Here is a 20,293-nt window from a genome sequence, read left to right on the forward strand (position 1 = left end):
ATGATTGATAATGGTGTAGCAACCGAAACCAGTATCTCGATCTTCAATAAATCTGTGATTTGACAATATCTAGGCCCGGTTGCACAAAAGCCTGTTAAATTCCACAAAAGCGAATTCAAGAAGGCTTTTTTAAAGAAGAGTCTTCTCTTATTGGTTCTCGTGGAATTCAATCTCGATTAAAATTCAACAGGATTTTGTGCAACCGGGCCCTAGTAACTATAACAATATCACTTTTAAAACTATTCAGAAATTGACGGTTTTCTTATTCTATATAAAAAAGCGTAATTTATAAAATTTGTTTCAATAATTCCCTTCATTTTTGATGCTCAGTGTGATCTCATTCCAAGAATATTGTTAGAATAAGCAAATTTAATAGAAAATCTCAATCTTCAATATAATAGACGATTAAATAGAAAGAATGCTTCATTAATCAAGTATACACAATACAATGGTATTGAACTAGTTATAAAAACATTCAACATCAAAACAATAAAACATTCATTAGAATATTTATTAAAACATGATATTGATAAGTTCTAAATAGTTTGTTTGTCTTTTCGGTCCAAAATGTTATAGTTTTTTCAAAGTTTGGAATTTTCCAATTATTTGTAATTAATTAAATTCAATTTAGAAGTATTTTATCAATTTAAAAATGATTTTTGTGCTTATGGATTGTGAATTGAGTGAGTAATTGAAGAATTTTGAAGTGACACAAAACCTCTAGCTACATTTGGTCTGTTGTATAGATTAGAATTGGAACCGTTTTGGGCGTAAGTTAGCCTATGGTACTTTTCTGTAAGTTGTATAATTCTGAATGATTAAATAAATAACTATTAAAACATTTAGGTTTCTGCCATATTAAACAATCGCTAGCCAAGTACAATTTCTCCAATACTGAAATAGTAATGCAGCAGTACGGTAGTAATTGAAAGTATAGAAACAGTAAAGTGAGAAACAATTCTCTAATAATATCTTGGAGACGTGATAATTTCATTCTATCATTTTATAGATGAATGACTCTTGTTTTGCGTGATAAAATGTCGCCAAGTCAACTTGATTCTCCAAGCTCAGCGGTTACAACAGAATCATGGAAATATGATTAAGAATTACATTCTCAAAGCTCAGCAATTATAACATAATCATGAAAACATGAATAGCAGGCTTATTTATTTGAACAAAATAGTAAAGATAATATTTATCTATGGCTAGCACAGATACATTAGTACAAGTATATTGTAGTCATGAAGTCTAGACAGTGGAAATAGAAAGACAAATAAAAATCTTAGCACCCATTTTACTTTTCTTGCCCTATTACCATAGGTAAGGAAAGTATTGCTTTCCAAAAAAGATTAAGGTACCTCAATTTCTGAATTTCTATACGTTTTAAGGTCCCCTGAGTCCAAAAAAGTGGTGTGTGTGTGTGTGTGTGTGTGTGTGTGTGTGTGTGTGTGTGTGTGTGTGGTGTGTGTGTGTGTATGTGCGTCTGTGTACACGATATCTCATCTCCCAATTAACCGAATGACTTGAAATTTGAAACTTAAGGTCATTACACTATAATGATCCGACACGAACAATGTCGATCAACTGCGATTCAAGATGGCGGCTAAAATGGCGAAAATGTTGTCAAAAACAGGGTTTTTCGTGATTTTCTCGGAAACGGCTCCAACGATTTTGAACAAATTTATACCTAAAATAGTCATTGATAAGCTATATCAACTGCCACAAGTCCCATATCTGTAAAAATTTCAGGAGCTCCGCCCCATCTATGCAAAGTTTGATTTTAGATTTTCAATTATCAGGTCTCAGATATAATATAAACAAAAAATTTCTTGTGGAAACGATTGAGCATGGACATCTCTTCAATTAATGTCCAGTAACATTTTCACCTAAAATTGAAAATAAGCTTGAAATTTAAGAAAATGTAATTATTCAATTGCAAACTGTTGACAACTGTTGATTCTATTAAATCATTCACTATGAAGAGATAGCAGATCTCGTGTGTATCCAGCGTTATTGACCTGTCACCAGCTGGCTCAGATCTTTGACTTGAGTTGCGCGTTTACACTAGAGTCAGGTGATCAATTTTCATAACGGCAAGGAAAGTTGTGTGAGTGCGCCACACCAGATTTTTGAAAATCTGGTGTGGCGCACTCATACAACTTTCCTTGCCGTTATGAAAATTGATCACTGACGCTAGTGTTCCCGCGCATCACAAGTCTACTATTCAAATATTTGAGCCAGCTGGTGACAGGGCAATAACGTTGGAGACACACATGAGTTCTGCTATCTCTTCATAGTGAATGATTTAATAGAATCAACAATAATTTGCAATTGAATAGACACATTTTCTCGAATTTAAAGCTTATTTTCAATTTTAGGTGGAAATGTTCCTGAACATTAATTGTAGAGATTTTCATGCTCAATCTATTCCACTTGATTTTTTTTTGTTTCAATTGTGTCTGAAGTCTGATAATTGGGAATCTATCTGCATTGATGGGGCGGAGCTCCTGAAATTTTTACAGATATGGGACTTGTGGCAGTTGATAGAGCTTATCGATGACTATTTTAGGTATGAATTTGATCAAAATCGTTGGAGCCGTTTCCGAGAAAATCACGAAAAACCCTGTTTTTGACAACATTTTCGCCATTTTAGCCGCCATCTTGAATTGCATTTGATCGAAATTGTTCGTGTCGGATCCTCATAGTGAAAGGACCTTAAGTTCCAAATTTCAAGTCATTCCGTTAATTGGGAGATGAGATATCGTGTACACAGACGCACACACACACACACCACACACACACACACACACACACACACACAAACACACACACAAACACACACACAAACACACACACATACAGACCAATACCCAAAAACCACTTTTTTGGACTCAGGGGACCTTGAAACGTATAGAAATTAAGAGATTGGGGTACCTTAATTTTTTTCGGAAAGCAATACTTTCCTTACCTATGGTAATAGGGCAAGGAAAGTAAAAAGAGATAAACTAGACAGTGGACTTGAATTATCTGCTGCTTTCAAACCAGTGCATAGTTCCAGCGATAAACTAATATACTGTTCTCACTGATACCTATATTACAGATTTATCTATATTATAATAAAGGAAAGAACTGGCTTATACACGTAGGGGATAGGAAATTCACGAATGACGTATCATCACGTCTGAACTACTGGATTGATGAACTTGAAATTTTGCATATGGATTCTTAATTTACCGAGGATGGTTATATACCTATTTTCAATTATTCAAGATTTCATTACGTCAAGTTTTCAGTTGTCTTGTTTCTAATTGGACCCTTACGAAGCACGGGTTACCTGCTAGTCATACATACAAATACACCATGGACCGCAGATACATAGTGAGGTACACGTTAAAATGGCAGTGTTTGATTAGCAATGGTATTGCTATCCTTTTCTATCATTCAACAAAGCTGATGGAGCTATCTCTTTCTCGCTTTGCTCTGTTGCGAGATGGTCTTCTTACAATGTAGAATTAATAAATTATTAACAAAATATTTCTTCTTAATTATGAAATTATTGAAAATATAATTTCTTGTTTAATAAAATATAATTGATTATTTTAAACGACAATGAACAGTTAATTTACCGAGCGAAGTGAGGTCTAAGATTCAAGTCGACGGTTTGGCATCTCTCTTAATGTTTAAATGTTTGAATGTTTAAATGTTTATATGTTTATATGTTGCGCATTCACGGCGAAACGCGGTAATAGATTTTCATGAAATTTGACAGGTATGTTCCTTTTTTAATTGCGCGTCGACGTATATACAAGGTTTTTGGAAATTTTGCATTTCAAGGATTATATAAAAGGGAAAATGAGCCTCCTTCATACGCCAATATTAGAGTAAAAATCAGCCTATAAAATTATCCATCATAAATCAGCTGACGAGTGATTACACAGATGTGTGGAGAAGCCAGTCTATTGCTGTATTTCAATGAGGTCTATAGTTTCATTCAGGTACTTGTGGATGAGAATACTGCGTGAGGACTACTGTTCACAGAGCTACTAGTATTACATCAATAAACCTGTATAAGCTACCGTCTATAGAAGGCATTGACAGGACAGAGGATCGGCAACGTTTCTGTCCTATCTTTCTCCACTGCTATTATAACGTGGACCGCACCATATTCATTCATATAAATACGTCATAGACCACAGATATAGAACTTATATTACTTAGATATCAAGTTCATTGCTACAGCGTTGTGAAAATGCAGTCCTCAGCAGAAATCGCTCAAGTCAATAACAAGTTAACCTACTAAAATCAAGTTGAATTTCCATGTACTGTTGAGGCCTTGTAAAGGAATTATTGTTCATTGAGAATGATAATAATAATTATTATAGAGCTTGCAATTCTCATCTTTCTATCTATTTATTTGTAGCCTACAGTACAATACAGATACAGATACAATATCAATATATTAAAAGGTTTTGATTTGATTGAAAGGGTTCATTATCGCTGGTTAGCAATACTAATCAGAAACGTATTATCATTTGAATATGACTGAAATGTATTATTGTTGGTGGATAATAGTACATTCTCACGCTCCACTGGTTTAGTAGGATTAAACTACAAAGAAAGTCTCCTAAGGTAAGCCTGGTTTTTACTAGTAGAGTTAGTGGTCGAGTAACTGGCATACTAACTCTACCGAGCTAACTCTACTCTACTCACTTGGTCGAGTAACTGTTTTCACTACAATTTATTGAGAGTAATAGATAAGTGAGTTGTGTAGTGAACAGAGCTAAGCTTAAGATGTCAATATTTTTCAATAAATTGACACTTTAAAACTTACTAGTAGTTCTGTGAACAGTACACCTCACGCAGTATATTCTCATCCACAAGTACCTGATTGAAACAGCTATAGACCTTATGGAAATACAGAAATAGACTGTCTTCTCCACACATCTGTGTAATCACTCTTGTCAGCTGATTTATGATGAATAATTCTATAGTCTGATTTTTACTCTAAAATTGGCGTAGGCCTATGAAGGAGGTTCCTATTTCCTTTTATATTATCCTTGAAATGCAGAATTTCCAAAAACCTTGTATATACGTCGACGCGCAATTGAATAAGGATCATACCTGTTAAATTTCATGAAAATCTATTACCGCGTTTCGCCGTAAATGCACAACATATAAACATTTTAACATTTAAACATATAAACATTTAAACATTTAAACATTTAAACATTTTATCATTCAAACATTCAAACATTCAAACATTTGAACATTAAGAGAAATGCCAAACCGTCGACTTGAATCTTAGACCTCACTTCGCTCGGTCAATTAATACTTTTCAATAAATAACAACTATACTTCTTAAACTTGATAGCCTAAGGCACGACTCTACTCTACTAGTTCGAGACTGTTTTCATTAGCATAGTAGTGGTAGAGTAGAGTGAGAAGCAATGGTGGAGGAAGGCAAGTGGTAGAGTACTATCCCACGGTGCTATCCCACTCTATTCTACTAAAAACTAGTACTCTACCATGAACGATTTCATTGGGAGAGTTCACAAGATAGTTAGTACTTGCCCAGGGAACTCTACCACCAACTCTACTAATGAAAACCAGGCACAAGTGATATAAAGTCATACTTTTTCATGTCGCTGTTTCTCCATGCTAAAATGCTGAATTGAGTGAAATCATATAGGAAAGATAGCATACACCATATGGTATAGGTCGTTTATGTTCCAAGTTTCAAGCCAATTTTTTGTTAACTCAAGCCTATTACTGTCGACTACTGTCTATGATTACTGTTTTGTTGGGATGAGAGTGTAAAAACGGCACAGTTTAAGAGACTACTAGCGTCACAGAAAAAATATACTAGGATTATCGGCTTGAGTTAGCATTGAAATTTGAAACACAAACGCCCTGTATATCATGGGATATCTTCTCATATACCTTATGCTCAATCTATTTATTTTTCTCTGATATAGTTTATGAGGGTTAAGTGTAAGAGAGGGCCGACTGCGCCCTAACTCACTACCTCCGTAAACAAAGCCATAGTGCATTCGTGTGACGTCAGCACATGTAGGGCTCCTACACCAATAAAAACACTAGCTGATATAGATCAGCTGAAATCAACGAATTTTTTATTGGTGTAGGAGCCCTACATGTGCTGACGTCACACGAATGCACTATGGCTTTGTTTACGGAGGTAGTGCCTAACTTCGCCCTCCCAGGTATAAAATAAAAGCAGTCATTCTATTCTATTTTATATAGTATAAACTGAATGACTGAAATTTCTTCTATGTTTGTTTTTGAAGCATCTAAATTTAAAAAGCTAATTTGTGAAGATAATAAATTAAGGACTGAAAATTTTGTGAACAATTACAAGACTCAAACTATTTCGGAGTATGTGTAACCTTATCTGAATTTGGGAGAGGAATAGCACAAGGTTACCTTATTTTTTCTCTCCCTATCATTTTGATGATGTACTTATTCTACGAGTCAATAAAGAACTTACTGGAGAATCGCATGTCACATACTTCGAATCATTACAGAAATCAGTGTTTTTTGCAACAATTTCGGTTGACCCGGGTTTTAGTTAACCCGGTTTTGGTTAACCAGGAACCAGGGTTTTACTGTGATTGTTCGATTTCTATATAATCCCCGATTGGGATTCTAATGAATACTTTTCGATTACTTTACAGACCAAGGCTTGAAACTCGTAATGGACATTTGTATATAATAGCTGCAGACTCTCAGAATATTACATTTGTCACTTCTGGAAATGGAGCTGTTAATTTGAACGGGGAAAATCTGGCTCACCTTGTGGCTGTTGTAAGTATTCTAGTAGAAATCTTCTCAAAAAATTGATTAAAATTTTCAAAACTCTCTCTCTCTTCCTCTCTCTCTTCCTCTCTCTCTCTCTCTCTCTCTCTCTCTCTCTCTCTCTCTCTCTCTCTCTCTCTCTCTCTCTCTCTCTCTCTCTCTCTCTCTCTCTCTGTCTCTCATTTGGTAGAGGGCTAGTGGGGAGGATATTTTCAATATTCTTTCCGAAGAATGGACATTGATATGTCCAAAGCTCCGCCAATTTATGTAGATGCATAACAATATGATTATTATCTATAGTTATTATATTACAAATTGCTTTTTCATATCATATACAGTTCAATAATTATTTTCTTAGTCTATATTATGTAAATTCATCTATACTTTTGCTGTATTGTAAGCGTTTGTATATAAGTGTATAAACTAGTATATGTTGTAATCTACATAAATAAAGTACTCAATCAATCAATCAATCAATCTCATTTGGTAGAGAGTTAGTGGGGAGGATATTTTCAATATTCTTTCCGAAGAATGGACATTGATATGTCCAAAGCTCCGCCAATTTATGTAGATGCATAACAATATAATTATCTATAGTTATTAATATTACAAATTGCTTTTTCATATCATATACAGTTCAATAATTAATTATTTTCTTAGTCTATATTATGTAAATTAATCTATACTTTTGCTGTATTGTAAGCGTTTGTATATAAGTGTATAAACTAGTATATGTTGTAATCTACATGAATAAAGTACTCAATCAATCAATCAATCAATCTTTTTGGTAAACATTTGTTGGGCTGGTGGGCAGCATCCATCTCCATGCCTCTCTGTCATCCGCCATCCTTTTAAGGTCTCTGTAGTTGGAAAGTCTCACATCCTTCTTCAACTATCTTAGGCCCGGTTGCACAAAAGCCGGTTAAATTTTAACTGAGATTAACTGCACAAGAACCAATCAAAGAAGGCGTTTTTGAAAAGACGGCTTCTCTGATTGGTTCTCGTGGAATTGATCACGGAATTTAAAATTTACCAGCTTTTGTGCAACCGGCACTTACGAGTTAGTAGATAATATTTCACTCAATTTCAGCAGGTGTTTTGAATTCACTAAATTATACCATAGAGAAAAGATAGCATAAGATGATATCCCTTGGTATAGGTCGTTAGAAAATTGTCCAAAATATGTTCAGAATTCATTGTTAACTCAAGCCGATAGTCCTAGTAGTTGTTTTTGTTGAAGACAGTCATGTGACGCTGGTAGTCTCTCATACTGTGCCGTTCTTACACTCTCACCCCAACAAAACAGAGATAATAGATAGTACGGTAGTCATCAATAATCGGCTTGAGTTTACAAAAAATCGGCTTGAAATTTGCAACATAAACGACCTACATCATGGGATATCTTCTCATGATATCTTTTGTCTATGATTGAATTTACTCAATAATTTCATAGAGAAAAAATAATAAGGAGGATATCCAAAACCTAAGCCGATTTTTGTTAATTGAAGCCGACTGCTGTGTATTATTACTGTTTTGGCCGGGTGAGATTGCAAGAACGGCATAGTATGAGAGACTACCAGCGTCACATAGCTTCACGAAAAACAACTACTAGGACTATCGGCTTGAGTTAACAGTGAAATTTGGAACATAAACGCCCTATACCATGAGATAGATATCTTCATGTGCTTTCTTTTTTCTATAGTATCGCCATAAATGATACAGTATCAACACAATACGATACAGTATCATCTCAACTACTTCATACACAACACCATAATTTGATACAAAATTTCCATACTTTGAATAGTCCTATTGGCTTAAGTTAACAATAAAATTAGTTCTATAAACGCCCTGTAACTATCTTTCATGCTATCTTTTCTCCATAATAAAACTGAGCAGCTTTTCCTTTTTGTTATATTCTAGAACATTTCTCTAATTTTTGTTAAATGTAGGCAAAAAAAGCAGCTTCAATTGTGGAGAATGTACAGTCCAGCGTCCTGGTTCCATTTGAAGAACGTCTGAATACGTTGGCAGATAGCATAAATGGTCCAAACGGATTGCTGCAGGCTCTGGCCCAATTACAGAGCAACAGGGACAATACTGTGAGTAGAATATTCATTAATTTTGGTAGAGTCAAGTAGTAGTATACTATTGCTGTTTGAACGCACCAATCACAGAGCAGTATTTTAATTAGGGGGCGGAGCCTAATCCCCCAGGGGGGCTCTAAACCCCGCCCAAATCCCCCCGCGCTCCGCGCGGGAAAACTCCATTTTCTAACCCCTCGCCTGGACCAGTTCTCCCACCGATACTAAAACCGCCATTTTATTTCAAGTATTTATTTGAAAAAAACAAATTTATGGGTGTACCAATTGCAGAATCCCCCTCCAAGCAATCCCCCACACTTCACGGACCCTCCCCCAGCCAAATCTCCTACTGAAGACCACCATTTTTGTTCAAGTACTTATTTTAAAAAAATAAGTAGACACTTGCAAGATCCTCCTTCCAAACAAGTCCCCCCATCACCCCCTATGCCGCCGCCCGCCGCCGCCCGCCTTTAAGCTTAATGTTTTTTACTTTTTCATACACTTGCGCTCAGCTAGATCGAATAATGCTTCCCAGAGCTCATTAACATCAGTTATTGTCATAACTGGACATTCACAGCTACAGCCATAATGGAAATGACCATAACCATCAATCACAATATCTAGTAAATCATATATTTCGGATAATATAGAGAATCTTGAATTGTTTGTATTTACATTGTTTGAATTTTGATTGTCATGCTTAACCTCCTTACTGTCAGTGTCATTATCTAAACAGTACTTTGAATATCTTACACTATTTGCCAGTTCATTAAATTCATCAAATGTTATACCCATTAGAAGCCTTGATAGCTTTTTGAACTTTGAATAACTAAAGCATTGACTCATAATTTATAGGTTATGTATGCACTAACACCTTTTGTAGTTAACACTGGCTGAACTCAGCAAAGACTGAGTAAAATACAGCTTACTTTCATTTATATATGCTTTTCTTTCCACCTGACTGTAGGATAAAAATGAATATGAATATAATTTGATAGTATATAATTAAATTCGAATATTCACTTTATCCATGCAGTAAAAAGCGCAGGCGTTGAAGTTTTAAAGTGCTTCATCTCCATCTCTAGCTAAATATTGATAGATCATCTATAGTAGACTAAATATTTACTAAATATCTAGACTAATATAGAAATATCAATTGTTAACATTTAACTATGAGACAGACCTACATCACTGAGTTTGATCAATTTAAAGTAAAATAAATCAATCCAGTTTAAGTTAGTTTTGAGTTCTTACTATTGCATTTCCAAGTGAATTAAAGATGGTTTATCCTCTCTATGTTCACATTTCATTACATACTTTCTACTGTTAAAATCATCCAAAGTTGCTGCATTCAATGTTGATAAATACTTCTCAGGTAGATAAACATCATAAAACGAATACGCGCCGCTCTTCTTGTTAATTTCATATAGTCTCATTACAATTCTAACTCCACACTTTGTTCGTGCTAATCTCGCTTTTTGTATCGGATATTTGAAATCAGGTTTCAAATCATATATTTGAACAATTGGAATATCCTCGTATGATGTTTGGTTGAATTTTGTCAAATCAAAAGATAGATTGTCCTGCATGATTGAAAACACGTTCACACACGTACAATGTCGAATCTAGAATGAATAACAAGTTCAAGTTCTGACTTCATTCCCACAATACTCTTCCCCCACTACGTACACTACGAAGACCTGCACAAACATGTTCATGAACAGTCAATGAACTTCATCATTGTTTATAGATGACGTAATATTATTTAATACTGCATTTTCTAATTTTAATAGTTTATTCACATTTAATTTAAACGGCCTATAATAACATAAATACTCGTTAATGTCATTAATATTTACTGTTGATAAAAAAACTGATAGTAATTCCACTAATAACGTTGTATCTCGATTTTCTTTTTTAGCTTTACTGATTGAATTTTCACATACATCAAACCAATCTAAATGTTCGCGAAGTTTACTTTCTAAATTATCTTCAGCTGCTAACCAATTTGCTGGATTCATCCTGACCGATGTTCGATAGCACACTGAATCATCCTATCATTTTCAGCTCTATTTATACCAGCGGAACCAAGACTGAAAAATTTACTGAATTTATACCGCTATTAAGATTACATATTCTAGCTCTATGCATAAAACAGTTCATATCCACAATAAACACAAATTACTTTACTACCATTGTAGAAAAAACCCTGTCTTGCATACTTTCTTTTTTTCTCACTATTATAAAAAGGACAACTTTTCATAGATCTCATCCTCTCGCTCTCACACATATAATCTACATGTTGTTTACACATTACTTCTGACTTTATTAGCAATTCTGAGAGATAATGATTTGCGCTGAACAGTGCACAACGCCCATTACCAACCGATCTATGTATTTTACAAATCTCATTACACCAACTACTTTCAAATTTTTTATAATCCGGTCTTTCAAAATTATCTGGTATCATTTCAACATTAGCATGAAATTTCTTTAAAAATTCCATCTTCTCTCTACCCTTAGTATAAACTTTTTGATAGTTTTGTAGACAACTTTTGATAATATTATCTGAGTATTCAGTATCTCCCATCTCCCATTTTATCTTATGATGATAAAATTCCAGCCAAGATACATCACGATATGATTTCCATGGAAGTTCTGTTTTAGGAAATGGTGGTTTGAAATGATATAAAACATATGTTTGACGTGTATCAATAAGCGCAAATTCTTTTAGAATAAATGAATTATCCGAATAATTTTTAAATCCATGAAATTCGACCACACAGAAAGTTGAAATATCTGACTCACCTGTTTCTTTCAATACTGCATTCTCCTTTTCAGCTTCATTATTAAGCACCTCATCTTCTTCAATCAATTCGCTTTCCGTCTCTGTTTGCGAAGTGTCTTCACTATCTAAATTACACTGAACAGCACGAGAATATGTTTGTCGTTCTCGTTTAGAAACTGGTTTAGAATGATGCATCTCATTAAATGAACTATTAGTACCGGTATAGTAAGCTGAAAGTCTATCATAAATATCATCCTCTTCTTCCTCCTTGATCTTAACTAGTTCTTCCATCTTCTGCGATAGCCTCAAGAATAATGCTGTTGACGATGAATCAATGGTGTGTGTATCACCACGTCTCGCGAGCAACTACTTACTAACCTTCAAACTTGAACTTATTTACTGATTTACGCGCACTCTGTTGCGAAGTTGACAAACCTATACATACTATTAGAAACCTATTGCACTTCTCTTACAAGTGATGTTAGCGGTTTATATTCTATTAATGTATCACTTACAAGAATACAATATGCTGTTGTCAAATTTGGTACAGCCTTTTCAAATTCAATTTCTACTCTAACATCAGTCGATACCTTCAAGTGATCTGATTGATGTGAACAATCTATTACAAAAATTGGTGTTTCACTCTTAAACGTATTAAAATCAACTGCATTTCCATATTCAGCATTTACCGGTAAATTATAGTACGATACTGCAAAATCTAGAAATGTTTTATACATTAACTCTTTACTACCCAAAAAATGATCATAGGGATAATACTGAGAGTTCAAATAAAGTTTAACATTATGAAGTTGACAAAAATCAAATTTCGCCATATTAGCTTTCATTATTAATTTCCTATTTGTTTGAAATGCTAAAATCACATATTTGGAATATCGGCTATAGAAGTGGTTCGTATCGTCCAGCTGTGTTCTTTTGATAATGGGAGAACTGGATATTCATGAATTTCCCATTTCCTGAAAGCTAATTTTAATGGTCTATCTGCATCAAGTATTTTCAAAAATTTTAGTCTTCTATGATTTTCTAGTTCAATATATGGCATCTTCCATACTAGCTTAGTCAAAGTTATTGAAACTTTCTTTCCATTTGCTGATTCAATACAATTTATATCTGATGATGATCTAAGTAGTACAAGTTCTTGTTTCAAATTCAATATTACATGTTTGAAATCTTCAAAAAATGGAAGAATTAGTTTTAGTGGTATACAAAAGCTGAATTTATTATCAGTTAATGTATACCCATCATGATCAAATCCTGCTAAATGGAAAATATTCTTATCAAATGAATTTTTCAACAATAATGCTTTTATTGTTGAAGTTATACCAACCAATCTTGATTTAGCTATAGATGTACCTGCAAGCTCATATCTGATTTCATCAAACAAATAACTCATTGCATTACTTATTAATTTATATGTTGCTGTCGTCTCAGTCACTACATCTGACTTATCATCTTTCACATCCCTTCTACAATCAACTTGACCTTCAATTAACAGAAACGAACGACATGGAAGACAGTAGTGATCCATAGAATTTATAGGAATTCTCACCTCATCTGAGCGTTCAAGTTTTTGATTTGCATACGGCCCATGTGTATGATACTCAAAATTAATAATATCATTATAGTAGTGTACATCACTTTCTACATCTAGTATCTCACTTATTGCTGCCATTGACAAAATTATAATTAACACGAAATCCTAATCTCTCTAAAATGCGTGCGTTTTTCGATGTTAACGGCACAGAGTATGAACTCTTACTAATCAAGTCTCCACCATTGTACCTATACATTAACTTTTTCCTCTTTTTAGGTACATTCCATTTAATCGGTTTCATATTTTGTCTTTTCAATCCAGTCTGATTTACAGGTCTATATTTAGAATATGCTTGCGAATTGTAAACAATAAAGCCCATGTTAATACTGTTTTTTACGTATATGTAATCTCACTGTTATTCTATCACCTCTAAAATCTAATAAACTACCGTTCTGGTCAGTGATCTTTACGCTAATGGTTTGAAATTTATGTGTACATAAGCTTACATAAATTATCGGATTCGGTGTTTCATTGATCAGATAACCTGGTGGCACCTTTGGTAGGAATTCATATAAACTATGTGTTTCTTTTCCGTTAGCATATGTACTACATACTAGATTACATGAAACTATAATTGAGGAAATATTTGATATTGATACTTGATTTTTCGAGTAATGCCAAACATTCGGCACTAAAATTTCTCTATCAAAACCTAATATCGGTGCAATAGAATCTTGCTGGCTTAAATCAATTGCTTTACTCGAATATATTTCTGTTTTTAATGTATTGTTATTACCTATAATTTTTAAATCATTAGATTCATCGCTTATGTTTAATTTTTCTTTTAATGCTTCTATAATCGTATCAATCTCATATGATCCTGTTTCCAGTTTCACTAGATTATCACCGAATTTGAAACTAGAATTCTTTCCTTTCTCTACATTAGGTATTGAGTTGAAAGTCCACAAATTTATTAAGCCTATCTCCCATTCAGTTTCGCTTGAAAGTTCTAGTACTTCTGGTAAAGTTTCATAAAGCTCACTCGTATCTGATGATAATGTTATAACAACCATTTTATAGATCCTTCTCTCAGCATTCAACACTTATAACTGATTACAAAGAAACAAGAGACATAGATGTCCGCATATATTCGAAGTATGTGATTGTACCTGATCGATATTATAATAGATATTAATATTCTTTTGTTTACACCAGTAATCTACTAACATTTTCGGAGGCTGTAAATTCCCTATAGGATCAAAATAGTAAACATTATCAGCTATTTTATGATAGGCTACCCAATGTGATCCAACTCCACTATCTCTATCCAAATTTACTATTATCATTTCATTAGTAAGTACTCTATCCGGTAGCTTGTTCAACATATAAACACCACGTAATGGTATTTTTAATAGTTTAGCTAAAAATAGCAAATCAAAGTTTGATAATGCTTTATCTAACTTTAAATAATTCATTTTCGTGTTTTTCTAATACGTTTCCTTTTAACTTTTCTCCTTTTCTTTTTCTTTCCTACTAGTCCGATTGCACCGAATGGAATATGTGTTCTTGCTGTGTTCAATAACCTACCTCCTCCATAATACTGCGGATATGGCTTTAAATAATATCCTCTTCCTTTTACATGTGTTTTGAGTTGCTTAATAGTCTCTTTACGAATTAAATCACTTTTCATGGTGGATGGTTTTCTCACTGAATACCTTTCACTTTTTCTTTTTCTACCTCTCCTACCTATACGATGAATACCAGAACCAATAGCTTTCTTAGTCTTCATTGCAAGATTTACCAAATAACTCAATGCTTTCTCAGGAAGTGGTGTACTTGAATCTTTAAAAATTTCCCAAGCTTTATCAGCTAATATACCATCAGCTTTCGAACGTGTTTCGTTATCGCTGAACTGACTGTAGGCTATGTCATGTATCTTACACGCTCTGTCCAATGAATTTATTCCCGGATCACCTCTTGCTAATCGCTTTTCCAACTTGGTGCCAGGGCCACAATACTGGTATGAAAATGGATGAATTTCAACTGGTAAAATATCGATCCCTTTATTAATTACGCTAGATGCAATACTACCGAGTTTAGATAATAATCCACTACCAATAATACCTCTTTTTTTGAATTTTTTAGACTTGATATGACTATGCGAACTAACCTTTCCTTTACATCCAACTTTAACCATACTATCACTTAGACAGTCACTGTTACACTAATCAAAACTAGAAACTTACATTCAACTACCTAACTTGAAAGAATGACATTCATAACATCTGCTAGTCATCTTTCAATCTGTAATACAAAACTGTTTCGTTTTGTTTAAAAGTAGATCAATATTAACATCAATAACATCAAATTGTGGGTTTACACAATTGTTGATTACATTATAATTATTATAAAAGTTACATATATTTCGGTAGGGATCAATCAATGAAGAATACCAGTCATTAAGCTCATTTTCAAATGATTTAGATATTTTCTTGATACCTATCGCTGAAATAATACAAGATTTTAAATAAAATAAAGTACTAGTCTTTGTTTTTTCCATATCTAGCAAGTGTTTAGAAAATTCATCTGATTCAATATTGTCGCTATCTTGCATTCTATTGCTATTATTTGTTTGAAGCGATATATTGAACTGAAGTATATTTGTAAAATTTGATGAAGCCAAGTCACACCTACAGACTTTATTATAATTTGCATATAATAGAATAATTATTGCAAACCAATATAACATTACAGTGAAAATACAAATCATTTTTAATAAATTGATTGAATATGAAATTTTGGTTTTAGACATGCTATTATTTTCACACTCATCAGATTCATTTTGTAATAACATTTTGTGTCTGAACTACTCAAAGCTCTAACTAAGACTGGTAAATGTAAGTTTGTTAAATTTAAATATACAGTCTTTACTAAATAGCAGAGTAAGAACTAACTATTGATCTCACACACATGTTTGAACATGCAAGTGAAGTACTGATTCATTATTCAGTATACGCATTGTTGCTTAACCAGTCATCGTCTTCTTATACATGTTCAAACATGTATGTGAAACGTTGTTAGCAGACTTTTTGCTTTTACTGTTCAATACGAAAAAGTATAAATATAAGTTCAGATCAGGAAAATCTTCACTCCTTAGTGATTCTTCAAGAAGGAAGCAACTACTTTAAAGTGTTAACATCATCATCATCATCATCATCACTAGCAGGACTGTAGCAGTAATCAACTCTATCATTAATTGAAAGGTGAGTGAATAATCTACATATTAAATTTAAACTCGCTTTATTTCAAATTGAGAAATTTTTATACAAATATTGATTATATCTTATGTATGAAACAGATGTGACATATCAACACAGAGGTTAAGTTAAATCGAGAAATTTTGATACAATTGTTTATGTAATTGTAACTTTTTTTTTCTGTTAATAAATTCAACTGTACTCAAACATATGAAAACAAAATAATGTGACATATCAACACAGACATTAAGCCAAATCAAGAAATTTTGATACATTTGATTATATAGTTGTGACTATCTTTTCTGTGAATAAATTTAACTGTACTCAAATTGTTAAGAGTCTAATGTTTAATATATCCTTTCTAGACTTAGGAATAGTCTATTAAGATTGGTAACCATTACCGATATCTCCTTCCCTTTTATCACTCTGTTTACTAGTCGATGTTTTGCTTTTAGTTTTAATTTTGATCTGTTAAATGAATCTAAGTTTTTTTATTTAGCCAGCACGAATATCTCCTTGGGAGGAAAATAAATCGAGAAATTTTGATACAATTGTTTATGTAGATGTAACTATCTTTTTTCTGTTAATAAATTCAACTGTACTCAAACATATGAAAACAAAATAATGTGACATATCAACACAGACATTAAGCCAAATCAAGAAATTTTGATACATTTGATTATATAGTTGTGACTATCTTTTCTGTGAATAAATTTAACTGTACTCAAATTGTTAAGAGTCTAATGTTTAATATATCCTTTCTAGACTTAGGAATAGTCTATTAAGATTGGTAACCATTACCGATATCTCCTTCCCTTTTATCACTCTGTTTACTAGTCGATGTTTTGCTTTTAGTTTTAATTTTGATCTGTTAAATGAATCTAAGTTTTTTTATTTAGCCAGCACGAATATCTCCTTGGGAGGAAAATAAATCGAGAAATTTTGATACAATTGTTTATGTAGATGTAACTATCTTTTTTCTGTTAATAATTCAACTGTACTCAAATTGTTAAGAGTCTAATGTTTAATATATCCTTTCTAGACTTAGGAATAGTCTATTAAGATTGGTAACCATTACCGATATCTCCTTCCCTTTTATCACTCTGTTTACTAGTCGATGTTTTGCTTTTAGTTTTAATTTTGATCTGTTAAATGAATCTAAGTTTTTTATTTAGCCAGCACGAATATCTCCTTGGGAGGAAAATACTAATTTCTTTATTTTTTTGATTCAATAATGTAGAATATAGCTATCCCCACACTGAGTCTTCACAAATCTAGCTTTTATATTAGGGTATTCAAATACGGTACTTAATGTTTGTGCAGATATACAACGTTTTGCTACATATGTTTGTGCACAATTAAATTTTTTAACAGAAAAAGTTGCTTCATCCTCATCAAGCTCATCCGAACTTGATGAGGATGAAGATTTACTCCCTCGTGACAGCGGTCTCCTCGTCAACAATAGGACCATGTGTAGTCGGTTTTGTGATGGTAGCTGAAGAAGTAGTCGCTTTCGAGATGATAGACGTGGACGGCTCGGAGATGAGAGGAGAAGAAGTTGTCTCGTCAGCAGGCGTGGAAGTAGATGCTTTTGAGATAGTAGACGTGGACGGTTCGGAGATGAGAGGAGAAGAAGTTGTCTCGTCAGCAGGCGTTGAAGTAGACGCTTTTGAGATAGTAGACGTGGACGGCTCGGAGATGAGAGGAGAAGAAGTTGTCTCGTCAGCAGGCGTGGAAGTAGACGCTTTTGAGATAGTAGACGGTTCGGTGGGAGGAGAAGATGCAATGGTTGAAATCCTGGTGGTGAAGGTGCAACCGGACCGGGAATGGTTTGCATCATTCCTAATCCGGGAAATGCTTGATTGAAAAGATGAGGATTGCTCCATATATTATACGGGAATCCCCACGGTATCTGCGGTATTGTCGAAGGAGCTGGCGAAGACGTCATCTTCGGTGTAGCTGCTACACTCGCGTATGTTACCTGAAATTAATTAAAGATAATTTATAGTAGATCATGTACTAAATGATTGGTAACTAGCTTGTCTGATGAACTTCATTCTGTTTAGAAGTTAATATATCTCATATCATATTTAACTTTATTTGATGAATCATGAAATTTATCAATCAATATTTCAATACAAACTTCCTTCATATTTTCAATTTCTAATTTGAACTTTAACACATTTTAATCTGAAACAAGTTTTGTGTATATATTTGAAATATGAAATAAATTTGTAATTTGTTATAGCATTAGATATTTACTACTAATTTAAGTTGAGAAAGAGTTATATTATTAAGTTAGTTTATGTAAATAGTTTCAGTAGTTATTGATTAAACTTACCATTGGCTGATCCATAGCAACGTTCTTGGTCGAATCAGTAGTGCTAGTAGATGACATTTTCATCAGATGAATACTATGATTCAAATCAAAACTTTGAGTGCTTTTATACTAAAAATTTTCTCCTTCTACACTCTGAAATCTAATGGTGGGATATCGTCTTCCGTAATTCTGAATTGGAAGGGGTGTATTTCATTACCTTGATGAAAATAGCAAGGCTAACACATCCTTGTACTTAAATTAGAAGTTGTATATGTTAATGCTACTTGTAAGTACAGTTAAGCCTATGTACTGAATTTCCTGTCTTTATGATATACATGATTAGACTGCATTCAAGTACAGTGCATCTAACAAAGAAGTCGATATTGCTTGTCTCTTTTCAACGTGAAGTTGAAATCATTGACGCGAATGCGTTCACCTCGCTCTGCATCTAATACAAAGAAAAGGATAGAACTAGGAAGAACATTGTTCATCAGCTAACCAGAAATGTGGGAAAAGGGAAAAATTTATCTCTTCCCATTTACAATAACATATAAATAGAATCAATCGTATGCAGCCCGATTTCTCATTTATTCATTAGACTTGATAGTAACAACTGTTTAGAACATCATATAGCTTGAATTCATTGACAAGTCTTACATCATACATTAATACTTACTCTATTTCTTATTCAACTATAGCTTCAGTAATTTCAACTATTTTCAAATTATATTTACAGTAAGACATTGAGAAACAGTAACAATCATATTTATACACGAGCAAAACAGTCGCCTGATTCAGTAAGCCGATAACAAGACTTCCCCTCCCGTCTTCATCATTGCAGTTAGCACGAGTCGGAGAGAATCGAAGAGAGTTTCGACTTAGCGAGAGAGAATCTACTCGACTCCAAGAGAGAAACTACTCGACTCCAAGAGAGAATCAACTCGGCTCCGAGAAACAGCAATTCAGTATCAGCAAACATCTAGCGCGCGCGTGTATCACGTCTTCATTAACACAACAATCTCAAAGGGTGAGTGTTGAAATGATTGACTTTAAAGTTAAGCGGGTCACTGCTATCAATAGCAAATTATTAGATATAGAATAAGCTTTAGAAATAATGAAGTAGATGTAAGTCTAATTTTAAATCAATTAAAAGATAGAATTTTTAATATTTTACTCAATGAATCTGCAAGGTTTTTGGGTGTATAAGATGGTATCTTGCTATTAAAGTCGATCTGATCAAACTTTTAACATTAAATGATGATGAAGAACATCAAGTAAAAGCTGGTGTTACTTTCCACAGTACATCACAAAATATTATTAATATTAACGAGAATATTGATGAGTTAGACGATCAATACATTTTTGTTGTAATAAAATATATAACTCTTTAGATAAATATATTTCAGAAGGTTCTGGATGGTGTATTTCAAAAATAGAATATCTTGACATCAACTTTATGAGATATAATCTAATTTATGG

At 33.4% G+C, this 20,293-nt stretch overlaps 1 protein-coding gene across 1 annotated transcript in view; it reads left to right on the forward strand.

Moving 5' to 3' along the window:
* The window catches only part of LOC111052170 (cubilin), a 231,266-nt gene that overhangs the window by 3,230 nt on the left and 207,743 nt on the right, over positions 1–20,293 (forward strand). Inside the window, 2 exon segments of the mRNA XM_039435056.1 lie at positions 6,693–6,822; positions 8,766–8,915. Coding sequence (XP_039290990.1) covers positions 6,693–6,822; positions 8,766–8,915 — 280 coding nt within the window.

The sequence above is a fragment of the Nilaparvata lugens genome, chromosome 8 (genome assembly GCF_014356525.2).
Source record: "Nilaparvata lugens isolate BPH chromosome 8, ASM1435652v1, whole genome shotgun sequence".
Taxonomy (NCBI): domain Eukaryota; kingdom Metazoa; phylum Arthropoda; class Insecta; order Hemiptera; family Delphacidae; genus Nilaparvata; species Nilaparvata lugens.